General features: G+C 56.2%; 3 protein-coding genes across 3 annotated transcripts; 2 read left to right on the top strand and 1 right to left on the bottom strand.

Annotated features, from left to right (window-relative positions):
* Positions 1-1,768: 1,768 nt before the first annotated feature.
* F5Z01DRAFT_620906 (kinase-like domain-containing protein) lies at positions 1,769-4,424 on the top strand (the record flags this gene model as incomplete). The annotated part of the gene is made up of 3 exons (XM_046261168.1): positions 1,769-3,811; positions 3,866-3,965; positions 4,015-4,424. 3 exons carry the CDS (start codon positions 1,769-1,771, stop codon positions 4,422-4,424), a joined length of 2,553 nt encoding a protein of 850 aa, XP_046118862.1.
* Positions 4,425-7,036: 2,612 nt separating this feature from the next.
* F5Z01DRAFT_61290 (uncharacterized protein) lies at positions 7,037-11,031 on the top strand. The gene is made up of 3 exons (XM_046260785.1): positions 7,037-7,401; positions 7,511-10,688; positions 10,760-11,031. Exons 1-3 carry the CDS (start codon positions 7,157-7,159, stop codon positions 10,763-10,765), a joined length of 3,429 nt encoding a protein of 1,142 aa, XP_046118861.1. The 5' UTR covers positions 7,037-7,156; the 3' UTR covers positions 10,766-11,031.
* Positions 11,032-12,181: 1,150 nt separating this feature from the next.
* On the bottom strand, positions 12,182-16,953 carry F5Z01DRAFT_621131 (uncharacterized protein; the record flags this gene model as incomplete). Its single annotated transcript, XM_046261186.1, has 10 exons — positions 12,182-12,493; positions 12,548-12,758; positions 12,811-13,280; positions 13,360-13,689; positions 14,119-14,209; positions 14,471-15,224; positions 15,282-15,504; positions 15,667-16,439; positions 16,617-16,855; positions 16,895-16,953. 10 exons carry the CDS (start codon positions 16,951-16,953, stop codon positions 12,182-12,184), a joined length of 3,462 nt encoding a protein of 1,153 aa, XP_046118860.1.
* Between the last annotated feature and the right edge of the window lie 695 nt (positions 16,954-17,648).

Genomic DNA, 17,648 nt, shown 5'->3' with positions numbered 1-17,648 from the left:
CCGCTTTGAGAAGGGGAAAGACATCGTTTGAGCGCTATCAAGTCAGTGTTATCGGCGTGTGGTCGCGAAAGACGACACTCGACGTTTATCGCTCGTATTTCTATGAACACGCTTACTTAAATATGCTTGAGGATTTGCGTACTTGACGCAGTTACGTGACATCTCAAGAAGCCGTATGCAGAAGTTCATTTGAATCTTCGGAATGGACGGTCTGCTCCTGATCAGACTGGCCGCACCAGAATACTTGTACGTAGAGAAGTTGCTTCGTATTATCATGAATGGCTCCGATTGCATGACTTGTGTTTCCTTGGGGATTGAAACACCGACTGCCTGAGCTCGCGACACCTGAAGTTCACTGAGATCCACCATGGCTCATAGTGGCTTGGGCAGTGGCCGACTGGCGGTGGGGAACTGATTGGGCGCAGTAGCACGCGCAGTTGAGATATGTGATGTGCCTACAATTTGACACCAGCTGGTGTACTTGTTACTTTACATACTCAAGTAGTACTTAATAAGTCAACACTATACTGCTCGCACCAATGGTTGTAAGACTAGGATTCTGTCTTACACGTAGATCTCTGGCATCTGCTGCGCAGTGCTAGGTGTACGCAGCTCCATTGTGGACTATCTTTCACACTCGGAGAGCAAGTGAAATGGAATAGAGCGCCCTGCAGCTATGGATACCAAAAGAAGTATTCATGACCTGGAGAAACCACAACAATCGTCATTGGTTAAGCGCCCAAGTGCTCAGCGCTGAGCAAGGTGCGCTGCCGCCTCCTGAAGAGTGAGCTCCAAGAGTCTGAGGCCCCGCCCGCCCTGAATATAGCCCGAGATGGATGGCAGAACGATCAATAATTAGGCGCCAAGCGTCCCGAGCCCGCTGCATGCCCTTCAATCCACTGCTGCCCGCACTACAGGACCGGACCGGACTGGACCTCAGGCTCCAGTCAGCTTCCCCTGGAGTGGGCGCTGATCCAGACAGATCCCTGACCGAAGGCATCCTGGATCTTGGATTGTCCTCATTACCTACTCCTGCAGCGTCCTCCAGTACTTGCTCCTCACCCCTCTCTATCTGTCGCCCCTTCCCATCGTCCAGTCGTCTCCCGTGGTGTTTGCTTGTCCTTGTTCTGTCCTTGTTCTGAACTTACCACCATAATACCTTAGCTGGAGCAGCTTTTCCTGCGCCAGCATCGCGCCAGCTTGCAGCCGCGACCTTCCATTAGTCAGGGGCAACGGTGACCTTGGACGTGTCCGATATCAGGCGTTCACCACCTCTCCTCGCCCGGGGCCTTTGCACGACCACCGCCGACAATTCGGACCTCTCGAGTATCGGCGGCCTATCGCTACTCCAGCGAAGCTTCCAGAGCGGCCACATTCACTTGTGATTCTCAGGGCCGACTTGGATACCCCTCGAAACACCGCTCCGCACACGATCGCTTGCTCGGGCGCTTCTGTCGAGCTCGATTCCAACGCTCTCTCGCCAGCGACCACACTACCCTTCGCCGGACAGAAGCCACTCCATGGGACCTGGATCTACGATTTTTCATCAATAGCTTTCTCTGTTTTCACCGCGCCTGGTTGGTGCGGCGCATCTGTAATCGTCGCATTTCTTTTGGGATACCCTCAGCATTGCAATCTCTGGCGAAATGTCTCAAGACAAGTACGTACATTTTGCGGGAGAATTTCGAGCTTGCTCTTGCCACCGCTAGGTCGCAACGCGATATCGCTAGGCGAACCCTTGACTCCTTTAGCTAATGTTTGGCATAGCATGTACTCAACGGGTCAATTCATGAACCCTGGCCCAGCGCCTAAGCCTCCATCGGATCGTCCTCGTCTCGCTCTGACACCAAATGCCAATCTCCCCGGAAGCATGGCCAACATGGCCATCTCTCCCATCCGCAGTACGGCCACCTCAACCTACACTGGGTCCACCGTGTCCCTCCCGATCGCTCGTCAGCAATCTAACAGTACAGACGGCATGGGCGGAGTTGCGGTGAAGAAGGAGGGCTGGGCGTCTGTCAAAGAAAGCAAGAGCTTCATACAAACGTGGAAGAACAAGTACTTGATCCTTCGCAAGGAGTCTCTGGATTTCCACAAGCAGCCGGACGGCAAAGTCGCATACACAATCCTGCTCAAAGATGTGGTCAATGTCGCTCGGGCTGAGTCGGCTGGCACCATCTTCGAGGTCAAACGAAAGCCCGACGGGAACTCCACAGCTCCAGGCGAAGACGACGGACAAACAAAAACGCTACAGATCCGGGTCAAAGGCGACGACGAACTGTACGAATGGATTGACTTTATATACGGCGCCTGCCCAGGGATGGGCGGCGTCAGCAATCCCACCAACTTCTCCCACGCCGTTCATGTTGGATTCGATGCTACGACGGGTGAATTCATTGGTTTGCCCCCTGAGTGGTCTCGTCTGTTGAACTCATCTGCCATCACCAAGGAGGACTATGAGCGCAATCCCCAGGCGGTCTTTGAAGTCTTGGACTTCTACACCACGGACTTGGCCAAGAGAGCAGAGAACCCTAACCAATATCCCAGCCTCACACCTACGCCTCCCGCGTCCTCGCTCGGCAACAAACAGCTCGGCTATCCAGGGAACAGCGGAGTTGCCCCCCCTCGGCCACCGCCTCCTGGGGCCGCCCAGCGTCAGCCGAGCTACAACACACCACCGACGCTATCGAGCCAAAATGGTCAACGACGGCCTGACCAATACCCTCAGGACCAACAGCGGCAGCAAGTGCAAGGTGGTCACGGGTCGCAAGATTCACTGCGTGAGGAGCAACGGAGGAAGCAGCTTGAGCTGCAAAAGCGTCGCGAAGCAGAAGAACAGGAGCGTCGAGAGCTGGAGGCTTACAATGCCTCCCTGCCCAAACACAAGGTGCCCATGGCCAAACAGGAAGTCGGAGGCGGCTACGGAGGTTCCAGCCCGTCACAGAACGAGCGTTTCAACCCATCCAGAGCAGCTCCCCCAGCGCCTAAGCCATCGGCCCAACAGCAAGGCTCCCTGCGCGCCCAGCGACCTGCACCACCAGCGCCCTCGACCTCGGGAGGCCAACGGCCCCCGATGCAGCCGCAGTCCGGCAGCTCAACTCCCAGGGAGGCACCCCGAGCACCTCGCAACGACAATCAGCCCTCGGGCTCTCCAGGAGCCCCGCGCCACCAGAATGGCGCTCCGCAGTACAAGCCATCTCAACAGCAATCCCAGGCATCTCAGAGGGTGCCAGCGGCCGCGCCCAAGCCACTCAACGTGGCGCCGAAGCCCAGTCACGCTCATGGTCACAAGGAACAACCTGCCGACGGCATCAAGGCTGCTGAAGCTGCGTTGACTGCGAAGCCTTCGCCGAGCGAGCGCAAGCAGGACGTCCGCATGTCAACCATGTCCGAGAGCGAGGTCATGGCCAAGCTCAAGGAAGCCGTGTCCAAAGACGACCCCAACATGTCATATTCCAAGCAGAAGAAGATTGGCCAGGGTGCATCTGGCTCCGTCTACGTCGCCAAGATCAAGGACACTGCCCAGGGCGTGGCTCGTGAAATTCTTCGCCAGCAGGGCAGCAGGGCCCAAGTGGCTATCAAGCAGATGGACCTCGCTCACCAGCCCCGCAAGGAGTTGATCGTGAACGAGATTATGGTCATGAAGGACAGCAGGCACAGGAACATTGTCAACTACATTGACGTGTTTCTGCGGAACAACAATGCGGAGCTGTGGCTGGTCTTGGAGTACATGGAGGGTGGTGCGTTGACCGATGTCATTGACAACAATCCCTCCATCTCGGAGGATCAGATTTCGACAATCTGCCATGAGGTATGTTGCAACCGCTAACCCGTGTGACTTTAAATGCTAACCAGAGGACCATAGACCTGCTCTGGGCTGCATCACCTTCATTCCCAAAGCATTATTCACCGAGATATCAAGAGCGATAATGTCTTGCTCGACGCTCGCGGCAACGTCAAAATCAGTGAGCATGCCATTCCCTATGGATCGATTTTGTACTAACCGTACGGCAGCTGATTTCGGTTTCTGCGCGAAACTGACCGAAACCAAGTCCAAGCGAGCCACCATGGTCGGTACGCCTTACTGGATGGCGCCTGAAGTCGTGAAACAGAAAGAATATGGACCCAAGGTCGATATCTGGTCCTTGGGCATTATGGCCATTGAGATGATCGAATCGGAGCCCCCGTACCTCAACGAGGAGCCGCTCAAGGCCTTGTACCTGATTGCTACCAATGGCACGCCCAGGCTCAAGAAACCAGAAAAGCTGAGCAAGGAGCTCAAGGCTTTCCTCTCTGTCTGCCTGTGTGTCGACATCAAGAGCCGAGCGTCGGCAGACGAGCTCCTCGCGCATGACTTTTTGAAGCACGGCTGTGCTTTGAACAGCTTGGCTGATCTGCTGGCCTTCAAGAAGCACCCGAAATAGGCACCTGGTTGGGCACTTTTTGAACTTTGTTCTCGACGACTTTTGCCTGCCGCCTTTGGTTCCTGTGTTCGAGCCGGTGTTAGATACGTCGCCAGCCTCACTGGCCTGGTCTAGCCTTATTCCGTTCTGGATGCGTGCAATGTGGCCTCGGATGTGCAGTTGGCGTTGAAGTTATCTATCCTACTGGGTTTCGGCTTGACGTAGGGAAGTGCCATGAGGACGAGTTGCGCGACATGAGCAGCGTATCTCAGCGAAACGGAAGCGATGACGAATTTCTTGAAAGGAGCAAGCGCTGGTGTATGCTTTGGTTGGCAGGCATTATCTGTTTCGAGAATTGTTGCTTGCATATGGACTTCTGTGGTCGGAGGCTGGCGATACCGGGCGACTGCCCACACAGAGGGAATAGACAAAGGAGTCAATGTGGTTGAAACGGTTTGCTTCACATCTTGAACGTGATTTAATATACCTCCCATCCCGTTCCCGCAGGTTCGTAGACAATATGGACCGAATTTTGTGATGTCCCAGTCGAACAGTTCAACAGAGCGGGCGAGGCCCCCAGGCATGTTTCACATTGTTATCAGGGGGTACGCATGTCTGCGACAAGATCCTTGCCATCCCTCATGGCTAGCAATGATTGGCATCGTGGCCAACGCGCAGGGGAAGAGAAGAGTGTGTTGGGCTTGTTTCGAAAGCCATTTGTCCGCAGCGATTCGAGCATCAAGCTTGGGCAGTGGCTCTCCACACGTGACGGCAAATCGCTTTACTTTTGCCGAGACGTGAAGCTCTCGGCTCGCGATGGGGGGGGGGGGGGGGGGGGGGGGTATTACGAGTCGCGGCAAGCAAAGGGTGACGCGTACGGGTTTTCCAAGTCAAGCGCAAGCGTTGGGAACTACGAATGGTACGCGTTCGCATAGGTCTTTTTTTATCGTGTCGGTTGGGTGGGCGGGATGTGAGGGAGGGAGGAAGTGGATGGTGTGCCCCTGAACCCCATGTTGTGCCCAGGAGCTTCATTGGGGGACTTGGAGGTTCGACTCCTATTTAAGGTACCGTACCTTTCGTCGGCGGCTCGACAACGAGTTCGTACATTCTTTGGCAAGAAGTCGGATTAAATATATGTCTAGGGGCGCTTGACCTGGCGACTCATCCACTGTCTTGCCTTGATTTATTTCAGCCAGGTTGGAACTCTTGTCGAATGACGGGCTGGTTGATGAAGGGATTCGTACCTAGCCCCGGCCGGGCGCCCCACCGGATGCTGCCAGCCGATCTTCGTTAGGCCACGAACGTGTCGCACCATGATATGGGACGACGTGATGCAAGTACTAATTATTACCGTACTCACTCGACAAAGTCGCTACTACGTAGCGCTGGTGAACAAAATCTAGCCGCCTGGTTTACTGTAATGCTGGATATACGCCTATGCGGAGGTGCGAATCTCTTGACGGCCTTGTAGAGCCCAGGCTTTTGAACGCTCACAGGCTACAATTCTTACTCAATATTGGCACCACTCCTAACAGGGTTATTGTCTAGCCAGACACACCAGCGCCAGCGACTTTGTCGAGTGAGTACGGTAGTATGTAGGGAACGAGTGTGAAAGCTCTAATCATAATTACCGGCCTACTTACTTAGTAGATGTATCGTTACGGTAAAAAGGAGTAAAGCAACAGGCGAAGAAGCACTCATACAACTGCCAGGTGCCTGTTGGTGGTACTCAGCGGCCATGGCCCCGTACCGTACATGAACAGAACATAGAGCTCTGAGTGCAATTCAGGAAGTGGCTGGCGTTGGTATCTTATTAACTTAGGAGCCTCCTTCCATCCTAACTCCAGTCATACGCCTATGCAAAGGTGCGAGTCTCTTGCTGCTCAATATTGGCACCACTCCTGACAGGGTTATTTGTCTAGCCAGACACAGGTGCATCCCTCCACCCCATTTGCTGCTGCCCTGCCCTCAGGCTGTGCCTGGCTGGCCTCAAGTGGCCTGGCTTGGCAGACGTGACTGGATCCAGCTTGCCCAGCTTGCCTGTGGGAATAATCTCGACAGACGTCCTTTCTCCCACCTCTCCTTTCACGCAGCAGGACCGACCTTACTTTCCCTCCACACCCGTTTCCTCCACGCCGGCTCCATCTTTTCCCCTCCGACTCCCCTTCCACCACTGTCATCTTCTTCTCCAGGCCGCCCAGTATATTCAATGAGGCCTGTCTATTAACAATTCAACTCCTTGTGCTTGCGCCTCATCGTTCCTTTCCCTTCCGTTGGCATTGCCTCGGGCGAATCGACAAAACGAGACCCATCGAACGAGCGATTGCCGAGACTGCGCCAGCCTGCTCCAACCTGCTCCTCGATACAGCTCCCGACGAGCTTGAGACCTGCTGCCCGGTTCCGCGTCGATCCGCTGCCGGGAGCAGAACGCGCGGACACCAGCTTCGTACACAGCCGATCTGTCCTCAACGACAGGCGCTTTCGGGCAGAGTCCACCACAGTCATTGCTCATACGTCCGAGGCACAGAGCCAAGACTTTTCGTCGGTCGCTATCCCAACAACATTCGCCGTTGATTCCTTCAAGGGGACAGCAGGCGAACAGCCCGGTCGCTTGAAGTACGCACCACGTGTGGAAACGGACGATACACGAGGGCTCGTTCGACACGGGCCATCGGCATCCGCCAAATACCTTTAATTGATATCAGCAAAGCCACAATACGCTTGCCGTCGCACGAGACGCTAAGTAATCTATAATGTCAACCGCGCGACCTGGAGACTACTCGCTCGGGTATGTCTCGCATCCCCCCGGTCAGCCGCGGTCCACGTCGCCATCAGCCAATAATTCGCCCATCGAGCATCCCTCGAACGGCAGCTCCCGACCATCTTTCGGAATCGTTGGAGGTCTATCTTCATCCAGCATCATGTCAGGGAATTCGCGCTCTGGAGCTGGTTCTCCGTCGCACGACCTCGGTGGATCGAGCAGGCTCTTTTCGAAGCGGTAAGTGTCACCAGAAGCAAACTTCAGACCGGCCTGCGCACTGCCCTCGTTGGCGCGACTGGCTCGAATTCACGCTGAAGCTCACGCTGACATTTTTCCCTCCGCCTAGGGCTCGAGAAATTCAAGCGCAGGAAGGTGTCTCGGGCATGCCGCTTAACCCTTGGGGCGGCCCCCCAACGAGCGGAAACTCGACGCCTCTCCGTGAGAACATTCCCGAATCCCCAACGGATGGCTTCCCAGACTTCGGACATCTCCCTACTCCGGAAAGCCTTTTACAGCCCCGTCGAGCACGTGCTGGCACTGTACCTTCTCGATTTCCCGGCGGTGGTCCTGGAACTGGTCACTTGGCTCCTCCTGGACTCGGTGCACAATCAGCGCGCAACACACCATCGCAAACTCCCTACAACAAATCGCCATCACCAGGGCTCGAACTGAACGACGCGCCATCGGGTGGCTCAGCTTTGCTATCGAGACTGCGCGCAGGGTCTATGCCACAGCGATCCCAGTTCGCTCCTGTACCGGCTGGCTCCTCCCCGTTTGGACCTTCAATCTTCAGCAGCTGGAATCCTTCGCACGTAGGTCGCGAGAGAGGCTCAACTCTTGCCAGTATCGCGAGTGTGCCCTCCAACGGACCAAGCTCGCCATCACAGTCTCAGTTTTCCCGAGAGGGCGGAAACGAGTCTGACGTGCACATGCGAACGCTGGACTATCTTGGACTCGCCGGAACACCACAGCCTCCGCGGGCGACTATGTCCACAATGGCCCAACCTAGCCTCCACTTCTTAAAGCAAGCCAACCGCATCCGCTCTTATTCTGTTAACAACAAAGATGTCCATGCCGACGAATACCCGGAAGATGGATACGAGACAGACACCTTGGGCATGGACGGCCCTCAATACGTGTCGCAGATGCACGACAAGCTAGCGCAGGAAGTCGCTGCTAACAACGCTGCCATTCGCTATCACAACGCACAAGTCCAAGCACTGAACGACCAGCGGTCCGCCACTCGTCGCCGCGCCCACACTACTAATGTTCTCGACGGGCCCGGGGCTCACTTGATGAGCCACTACTTTGCCAACGATATGCCAACTATACCCTCACTCAGTGGTAGTAGCTTGAGGTTACAGGAGGAACACAATGACCTCCCGCAGGCTGTCGCCAACATGAGCCTCCACCGCTCCAACAGCCACAACAATGGCTTACTTGGCGTCAACGAGGGTGGGCTCGAGGGTCCGACCAATGCTCTGTGGCTTGGCAACGTTCCTCTGTCTACGACAAACACAACTTTGGCCGAGATGTTCAAGATCCATGGTCCTGTGAAATCAGCAAGAGTGTTGACAAACAAGAACTGCGGATTCGTCAATTTCGAAAACGTCGAGAGCGCTATTGCGGCCAAGGCTGCCATGAATGGGAAAGAGATATTCCCTGGGGCCAGTCCCGTCCGTATCAACTTTGCAAAGCCTCCATCGCCCTCTGCCACTCCCGGCCATGATGGTGTTTACCCATCCCCCAGCCCAGATCCGTTGCAAGGCCGCACGTCTAGCCAGGCCAATACCGGCGCCACCGCTGAGGCGTCCTCGCTTGCTCCTCCATCCGACGAGGCGCCCACGCCTCCGGTGCTTCAAGACATTGCCAACGACATTCTCGGAATGATCAAAGATCTTGGTGCCACCAATGAGGATGTCGCACGCAGCTCAGGGGTGCTGGAGAAGGCCATCGCCTACAACGACTACATTGACGAAATTCCCCCTGTGCGAGAGGCGACTCAAGCTCGGGTCCATGATGCCCCCAAGCTGCGAGAGCTCCGCAAGCGCATCGACAACCAAAGCCTGACGGTCTCGGAAATAGAAGAAGCGGCCATCGACATGCTTCCCGAGATTGCCGAGCTGTCGTCTGATTATCTGGGCAACACTGTTGTTCAAAAACTGTTCGATCATTGCTCCGACAATGTCAAGGACCAAATGCTGGCCCAGGTCGCTCCTCATCTAGCCGTTGTTGGTTGCCACAAAAACGGCACATGGGCTGCTCAGAAGATTATCGACGTTTGCAAGTCTGCACACCAAATGGCGACCATTACTGAGAACATCCATCCCTACACCTTGCCCCTCTTCCTGGACCAGTTCGGCAACTACGTTGTTCAAGGTTGTCTCAAATTTGGCACTCCGTACACGGAGTTCATCTTTGAAACGATAATGGCGCGCATGGCGGAACTGTCGTCCGCTCGCTTCGGCGCCCGTGCTATGCGAGCCTGTCTCGAAAGCCACCATGCCACCAAGGAGCAGCAGCGACTGCTGGCGGCCCAAATTGCGATTCACAGTGTTCATCTTGCGACCGACCAGAATGGCGCCCTTCTCCTCACATGGTACCTTGATACGTGCACGCTGCCACAGCGCCGCACAGTTCTAGCCCCCCGCCTAGTGCCGTATCTGGTTCACCTTTGTACGCACAAGGTGGCTTACCTGACCGTGCTCAAGGTCGTCAACCAAAAGGCTGAGCCTCAAGCTCGCGACACCATGCTGGAGGCCATGTTCTTCAACGAGCCGGTTCTCGAAGCTATCCTCCGCGATTCCAACTATGGGGCGACCCTCATTTTCAAAGTCCTCACCACGCCATTCTTCAATGAAGAGTATCGCGTCCAGTGTCTCGAGTCCATCAAGACAACTTTGATTCGCATCAAGGCGCAGCCCAACCAGGGCTACAAGCGTCTTATGGACGAGGTTGGCCTTTCAACACGGACCGGACCGGGAAGCAGGGAGTCTAGCGCCCATCCTGAACAACGACAGCGTCCCAATTCGAGGCATACCAACTCCAACGGACACCACGCGGCTCAAGGCGGTGGCAAGGGTCAGTACTACGGCGGACAAGGCCCACACGGCAGCTATGACGGTGGCTTTGGGCCTCAGCGCAGTGATATGGGCGAGCCAATGGCCGGCTACCCTCAGATGAATCAGCCCATGATGCCGACTGGTAACAGTGGAATGCCCCCAGGCATGATGCCGTATCAGCAGAACATGCTGGGCCGCGGCGGCCCAGCGATGAATTACGGGTATCAAACGACACCCGGAGGCTATGGTGGCTACGTCAATGGCCCCATGGCAGTGCCTCCGGGTGGTCCCATGAATCAGTCTGTGCCTCAGATCCCACAAGGTCCGGCAGCGGGCAATTACGCAACTCCCCCGCCTGGGTTTGGGATGTCCATGGGCGCTGGCTACGGATACGGCAATGCCGGCGGCATGCGGAATGTGGGCGGTTATGGCCAGCAGGGCCAGGGCGGCAGACGGAACCAGGTACGTCCCTCTATGACTGCTAGGCAGCTCTCCTTCTCCTTCATTCCGACTTTGACTAACGACAAGTGCAGCGATGAGACGAAAAGTTCTCAGCGAAATCATTACTACTGAATTATAGTTAGAATCTTCACTTCCTCTTGGCTCTTGCCCTCTTACGACTGAACGACACTTCCTGCTATTATTTGGCTGAGCTGGGCTATAACTCCGGCCACGCCTTTCATCACTGCAGAGACCTCGCTGGTCTTCTGACGTGTGCTTCAACAGTTTTCAATTTTTTTACTGTTCGACCGTTGCTTACGTTGAGAGGACCTGGCGTGGTCGTGTGATCAGGGGAACTTGTCATTCGTCACATTGTATGTCTCTCTGGTCACGGGTACCATGTCTACGGAAAAAGGAAAGAAAAAAGACCTGGCTTCAGGATTGGCATCATCATCATCCTGTAGCGCAGATAGCGAGGCGTGAACAGCGTGGCTAAATATTGTATAGTAGAGGAGGATTCATGGAGAGCTTGGGGTCGAGCAGGATGAACTAAATGTCTTGTGACCATACCCTGTCTGTGTCATTGTGTGACTGCCGTGCAAATTGGACATGTAGAGACATTTTGGATATATGTTGTACGTAGTACTATTCTCTCCAAAGCCCATGACTGAATGTATTCCTTCTAGGATGAATGTAACGTACGGTCGAATCATCAGCACAATAAGATCATATGTGGATGCGTCGATTCTTGTTACGCATAATTTCTGTTCTGCACTAAGAGCTCACTTTTCCTCAATCCCTGCTCTAGTCACTCATCACCTCCAAGGTCAAACATCAAAAGATCCGGGAGAGGGACGAATCATGGCGCTTTGGTGGTTGGCCAGATTCATATGGTACAACACAGAAATGCCCGTCTCCTCGTCATTGAGAAGCCACCAAAAGGTTTTCTTCCCTCGTGGTCTCACTCTCGATGAAAGCCTCTTCCGCTTCCTTCGTATCCATGCTCTCCGAATCTGTCGAATTCCATGCAAGCCGTGCGCCAGACAGCCGTGGTAGGGGCGAAGTATTATATGATAAGGGTATACGCTCGGTTGTGCGCTGCGTTGTGTGATGTGACAGTGAGGAACAGGTCGGCGAACCGTCCATGTAGCCGAACGATAGAAAAAAAGTTGACATGATCCAGATAACGCCACCGGAGGAAATACATTCCTCGTCTATAAAAGCAAAATGCCAGGTCGTGCGACCGACGCCCGAACGCCCCTAATGTCCGAAAGGTGTCGTCGGGTCTGAGAGCAAGAAAGAAAGAGGGAAAGAGACGGATATGGGTGGCTGGAATAAGAAGCCCGTTGATCGGGAGATTCGGGCGTGTGATATGGTGTGATCTTATAGGCTTAATGGTAGGCGCTGCTACATAGGTATGATGGGTAGTTGATGATTCGGCGAGCATCGCTTTCGTGTGCTTGGTGGTGCTCATGGATAAGATCGCTGGTCAGTTTGGTGTGGGGACATGGTCTCTAGTCCAGATCCATGCCACCCTCGTGATCAATGGTTGACGGCGGTGTGGGTTCTGTGACGAGAGAATCATGCTTCATTTCGGGAAATTCTTCGTCCTTGTCAGGGCTCACGGAGCGGCCCTGGTCGGGCAGCGATGGGAGGGTCGGTGTAACGTCCTCGCCCAACATGGCCCGAATTTGAGAGCCCATGCGTTCCATGTGCGCCAGGAGAGCACGGAGGCTGGCCTTGTCTTTGTGCTGCAGCTCCTTGTTCGCGATATTCACGGCATCGGCGTCAGCAATAGAGGAGAGCACGCTTGAATCCGCCTCGGACTGTACCATCGTTAGCGCTGGGTATTTCCACTGCTTGTCTTGATGATGACTTACCACGAGAGCGGATATGAGCTGCTCCATTCCTGTTCGTGATTCCGAGGTGCTCAGGCTGCTCAGCACCAGCGAAGCTTGCATTTCTTCGATGCTGCGTGCACTAGGCTGAGGGTGAGTGATGTCCTCGACGGGAGGAGTTAGATACGGCTGCTGGCGGCCTGCAGGTTGCTGATCCTTTGGAGGGGCAAAGCCAGCTCCTTGTGTACGAAGCCTGCGAGGCAATCAGTAAAAAGGGAGTCACTCAGCGGACTGTTGGCACTCACTGCTCAATGAAATCGAGACGAACTCCTGTGGCTGAAACCTTGAATGTGCGCCCAAAGGAGGCCACGTCTTTCCACCCAGACTGGTCATCAATCCAACCAGATCGATCATAGGCATCAGCTTCAGGCTCAGAGCCCCAGTCAAGCTCAATGTGACCATTGTTGCGAAGACCTCGTGAAAGAGCTGGGATGATGACTGGCGCGCCTTTGACCTTGCGCCAGCGATGGGCTGGCGCCAGCGGAGGCTTCTCTTGCAGGGCATCATCAAGATGGGCCGGACATTTCCATGTCCTTTGCAGAGGAGGGACGGCCAATGGCGGATTCATGCAATCCATGTGCCAGTGCAGCGGGCAGGCGGTACAGGACAAGATGGGCTTGCCCTCGGAAGCCGGCAGCTGACAGTCATGACAGAGCACAGGCTCGCCCGACTCAATCTGCTTGTAGTAGTCCGGTGCTTCTTCATATCCATTGTTCTTGCGCCTGGGATAAAAGTCAGTGACATCCGATGCGAAGACTACTGTTCAGAACAAGATGCGCTTACCTGGTGGTCACGGTAGGCTTGGCAGGGACAACCTCCTCGTACTCTCCATCAGGGCCAGCCCTGACACCGTCGAAGCGCTCCTGGATGCGCCTGGGCAGAGCAAAGGCCCGATGAATGCTCTTGTCGAGCTGGTTCAATGCAGGGCCAAAAGCGCCTCGGTGCACCTTGACGTGGGTGGGATTCCCTTTGACGAGGCACTCACTACAGTACCATTCGTCGGGCAGAGATTCCTCGGGGTTGATGCCGACGCATTCAAAGTGGAATGCTCGAGGACAACCATCGCAGCAGACCATCTCCCCAGCGTTGCCGCACGCCGAGCAATACTCATCATTTTCACCCCCCTGGACAGCAGAAGTTAGTCAACATCTTCTTCAACGGCAGACGATGATGGGTCTGAATCCGAATGGTCCGTGGGACAAGGATCGCTGGATCCTGACCATGCTGCATGCATATGCTTGGCGTGGTGTGGCTTGCCCGTGATGCTGGGCGTGGACCCATTGTGGTTGGGGGTAGGGGGGCCCTTGTCGGGTGTTGGTGCGCCAATTTCATCACAAGCCGCCATGTGTGGGAGGCGGATGAGCGCGCGCGATCCCGAGACATCCAGCCAGCCTACCTTCGCTAGCAGCCGGTGTTCGATGCACTTGCAAGGTCCAGTCGCATGCATCCGCGCACGGAGAGGATAGTACGTGAAATGAAATGGGAACCAGTACAATCGCGAGCTCCCTCGATCCTGGACAGAGTGTAATTGAAGGGCGGACCAGATGACTTACCTGTTCACGAGATGCTCCGTAAGCGCCAGCCTGGGCTTCGCCGATCGTTCGAGGAACGCCAGCAGCTGTGCCTCCCTTCTTCTTTTGTGGACTGTGTCCAAGCATGTCAGCACACCGATCAAGAAGCAATGAGAAGATGCTTTGAAATGAGAAAGAGGAACGACCAAGAAGGTAGGCAAAATGCAGAGCAGAGTGACCATGGTCGCAAGCAAGCAAACGCCAGCAAGCGATGAGACGTTCAGCTTGCCCTCACCCGGTCGGTCACTCATCCACGTCATGTCCTCCCGCCCCGGCAAACCGTGATGAAATCGAACAAACGAGCAGGAGACGGCGGAAATGGAAGTTGACTTACGATGACTTGATGCGCAGGCCGCTCTTCTGCTTCTTGGCGGGTCTGAGGTTGGTAGGCGTCGCAGCACGCGAGTTAACGGTTGAGCTTCTCCCATCGAGGTTGATGGCCGAGGGGAAAGAGCTTGGCCATTCGGTCTGGTCGAGCTCATCGAGAAAGGTCCGCTTCGCAGAGCGCGTGGCTCGCGCACTGGCGGTGACGCTGGCGGCGACGCTGGACGGTGGGATACCGGTAGACTGCCTGGTCTTCCTCGTAGACCGCACAGGCGTCATCTCCCGCTCATCGTCGGCATCACGGATGGCGCTCTCCAGGCCGCGATAGCTATTGGTGACCTGCTTGGCGATCTTGCGCTTCTCAAAGGCGTCGTCGCGGCTGCCAGCCAGGGGAATATGTATCTTGAGGCTCGCCTTGGAGGAGGACTTGTCCTTTGCGTTGCCTCGGCCGGGTGGATTCGAGACAAGGCCTGGCATGCTATTGCCGTCGCCTGACGAACGACCGTTGGGGAAATGATGAGGAAAATCCTGCGTGGGTGACTGGGGGAGGGTGGTGGTGGTGGGTGAGTTTGAGGCAGACACGGAGGCAGAGGCAAAAGTCTCCTTGTGCTGCTTGGACGCTGCCAGTGCTTTGCGGCGCGTGTTGATTGGCTGGGCCGCGCCAGCTCCCCGAGGTGCTGGCGACGTGGAGTCCCCCCCGTCGCCCATGCCTCCTCCCACAGCCGTGCTCGCTCTCTTGGCTCGCGTCTTCCTGGGTTTGGACGCTGCTTTGCGAGCCATTCCTCGAAGCGAGGGGCTCGTGGCTGCCACCTCGTCCTCACCCTCGTCGTCCTCCTCGGCGGCCGTTGTCACAAGCGCGCTGTCATCCGGAAGTTCGGGTGAAGGGAGATGCTCTACGGACGAAAGCGAAGACTCGCTCGAATGAGACGTCTTCCTGGCTCGCCTCCGTGATGCGGGAGTCTTGATCTTGACCGTTGACGTTCGAGCAGGCGTACGCGCCGGTGCGACTTCGGCTTGCGCGGGTGTGGATGCTCTGTGCGTTGGCTCTTTCGCCTCTGGCTCTGCCATCGCCTCATCTGCTCCAGCTGCCGCTATTGCTGCCTGGTCAAGTGGCACGGTCGTGTCCGCTGACTCTGCTACATCTGCAGGACCTGCTCCTGTCAAGGATGCCTTGCGAGGTGAGGTATCAGTCCATCGCTGAGTAACCTTGACCCGCTTCGGGGCGCGAGCCTCGCGAGGCTCAAAATGATCAGCGTCGTCGTGATCTTTATGCAGGATGAGATGGGCGTAAGGCGCCTTCTTGGGGAGGTGAGGCTCAAAGCTACCGTCGTCCGCGGGAGGGACAAAGTAATCGCGACCTTGGTTCCTGTAGCGCCCGTCGTGTTTCCGGCGTGCCAGCTGCTCAAAGAACGACTTCCGTGTGCTCGCGTCGGCTGTTTGATTGAAGATCTCTTCGACCATGCGCACAAAGCCAGGGTCCTCTGACCTGTCGTCGTAGAATGTCCGCAGCGCCCACGCAGTGGGGTAGCGATGGTGGCTGAGCGCCTCGTCCACAGCAGCCTCGATGACTTTCTCAACAAACTCCGTGCCTCGATAGACCATCTTGGTGCTGGATGCTGACGGAGGGCGCTGAGAAAGGCGTGCCGGCGCTTGAGCCGACAGTGGAGGTGGAGTTGGTGAGAGTTGCTTCACGGGCGAATCTTTTGAGGAAGGCATGGAGCTTCGGCGCGTGGCTGTTGGCGGCCTGCCTCGCTTAGGGGGGGCTGGACGCGCGACAGATCGACGTCTGCCCGTGCTTCTGGGCTCGTACTCGTCGTCTTCCTCCATTTCCTTTGATGTATCGCGTGTGGGGAGCGACTTGCGCGTGGTTGCGCGATTCGATGAGGGCGGCAGGAATTCCACCAGAGGCGGAAGCGCCGGTCTTGCCACAGGAGAATGCGCTGGTGCAGCGGCTGTTGTTTCTGACGCAGATGGGGCCTCTGACTTTACATCGGACGCAGCAGCCTCGTGGGTTGCACGTGTGGGTGTTGCGGAGGCGGAGGCGGATGCTGACGCTGATGCCGAAGCTGATGCTGGGGCTGAGTCAGAGACAGATTTCCTCCGAATGTCCGTATCCAGCGAGCTCTTCGCTTGCGGTCGTGACGCCTCTCTGGCACCTCTGTTTGAGTGTTTGAGGATGATCCTGCGAACGCCTCCGCTGCTCCCAGGCTCCGTCTTCCGGGCCTTGGGCAGGCTGCCTAGCGGGACCATGCCCTCAAGAACCCCATGCCTGGCCAGCCCAGCTTCCTCGTGGCTGGCCTTGTTCTGGACTGCCGGTTCGAGCCACTTGTCCATGATACTCCTAGATCCCTCGGTAGTCAAGTTGCCCTTGCCCGCGGTAGATGGATCCTCCACGCTTCCATTCCTCGATTCCCTGGCTTGCGGAGACCCGGACCCTTGGGCTGGACTCGAGAAGCGTGAGCGCATCGACCGGTTCGAGTTGGCCGAGATCATGACGACAGCGCGATTTGACCCTGGCGCTCCCGCTACTTCCTCCTTCCCTTTCGTTTCCTTCCAAGATGTCTTGGACGTTGAGTAAAAAAGGGGGGCGCCGCAATGATCAACAATGCGCCCTCGGATGGAGGTGATAAACCGAGCTGATGGTTGCTGTCCGTGTCCAGGTCGTACACGAGTTGCTGGCGTCGGCTATTCTGGTGGGCGGTAAGGTATGTCGAAAGCCAAAACAGAGATTCCCCCCCTTGCTGGGTCGGGGGAAGCTACAAGCACCCTCGCTCTTTTCGGGTCTATGGCGTCGCGCGCAAGACGCAAAAGTCAGCAACGGGCGCGTCTACGGGCAGCGGTGACTCGACGGCTTCGTGACGTACCGCTCAACGGAGCTACAGCATGCGCGACAATCGGATCGTCGCGTGGAGGAGGGTGCTTCGACGCGGTGTTCCTCCTTTTTGGGGGGCAGCAAAGGGTAAAAAGGAGGAGAATTGGAGGAGCGGCGAAGAGAGTTTTGGCTGGGCCGCCAGGAACTGGACGCTGCGGGCACCTTAGTGGGTGATGTCAGGCGTTGCCCGCTGGAGCAACCGCCCCAAGGTGCACTGTAAGTCGCGCGCTGCAGGGCACTTGCCCACTGTAGCTGCTGTCTGTCTGTCTGTCTGGCCCGGAGCCCGCGGCACCTCCAGTCGACCTGGTCCGAGTTT

The sequence above is a fragment of the Emericellopsis atlantica genome, assembly GCF_019669845.1.
Source record: "Emericellopsis atlantica unplaced genomic scaffold F5Z01scaffold_11, whole genome shotgun sequence".
NCBI lineage: Eukaryota > Fungi > Ascomycota > Sordariomycetes > Hypocreales > Bionectriaceae > Emericellopsis > Emericellopsis atlantica.
Note: the sequence above shows the minus strand (reverse complement) of the source record. Positions and strands in the feature narration are given on the sequence as shown.

What these genes read in the sequence shown, in the direction of transcription:
- F5Z01DRAFT_61290 (XM_046260785.1), top strand. Translation starts at nt 7,157, where the DNA reads ATGTCAACCGCGCGACCTGGAGACTACTCGCTCGGGTATGTCTCGCAT. An exon ending in AGCAGGCTCTTTTCGAAGCG is followed by an intron (nt 7,402 to 7,510) that starts GTAAGTGTCACC and finishes CCCTCCGCCTAG; the next exon opens with GGCTCGAGAAATTCAAGCGC.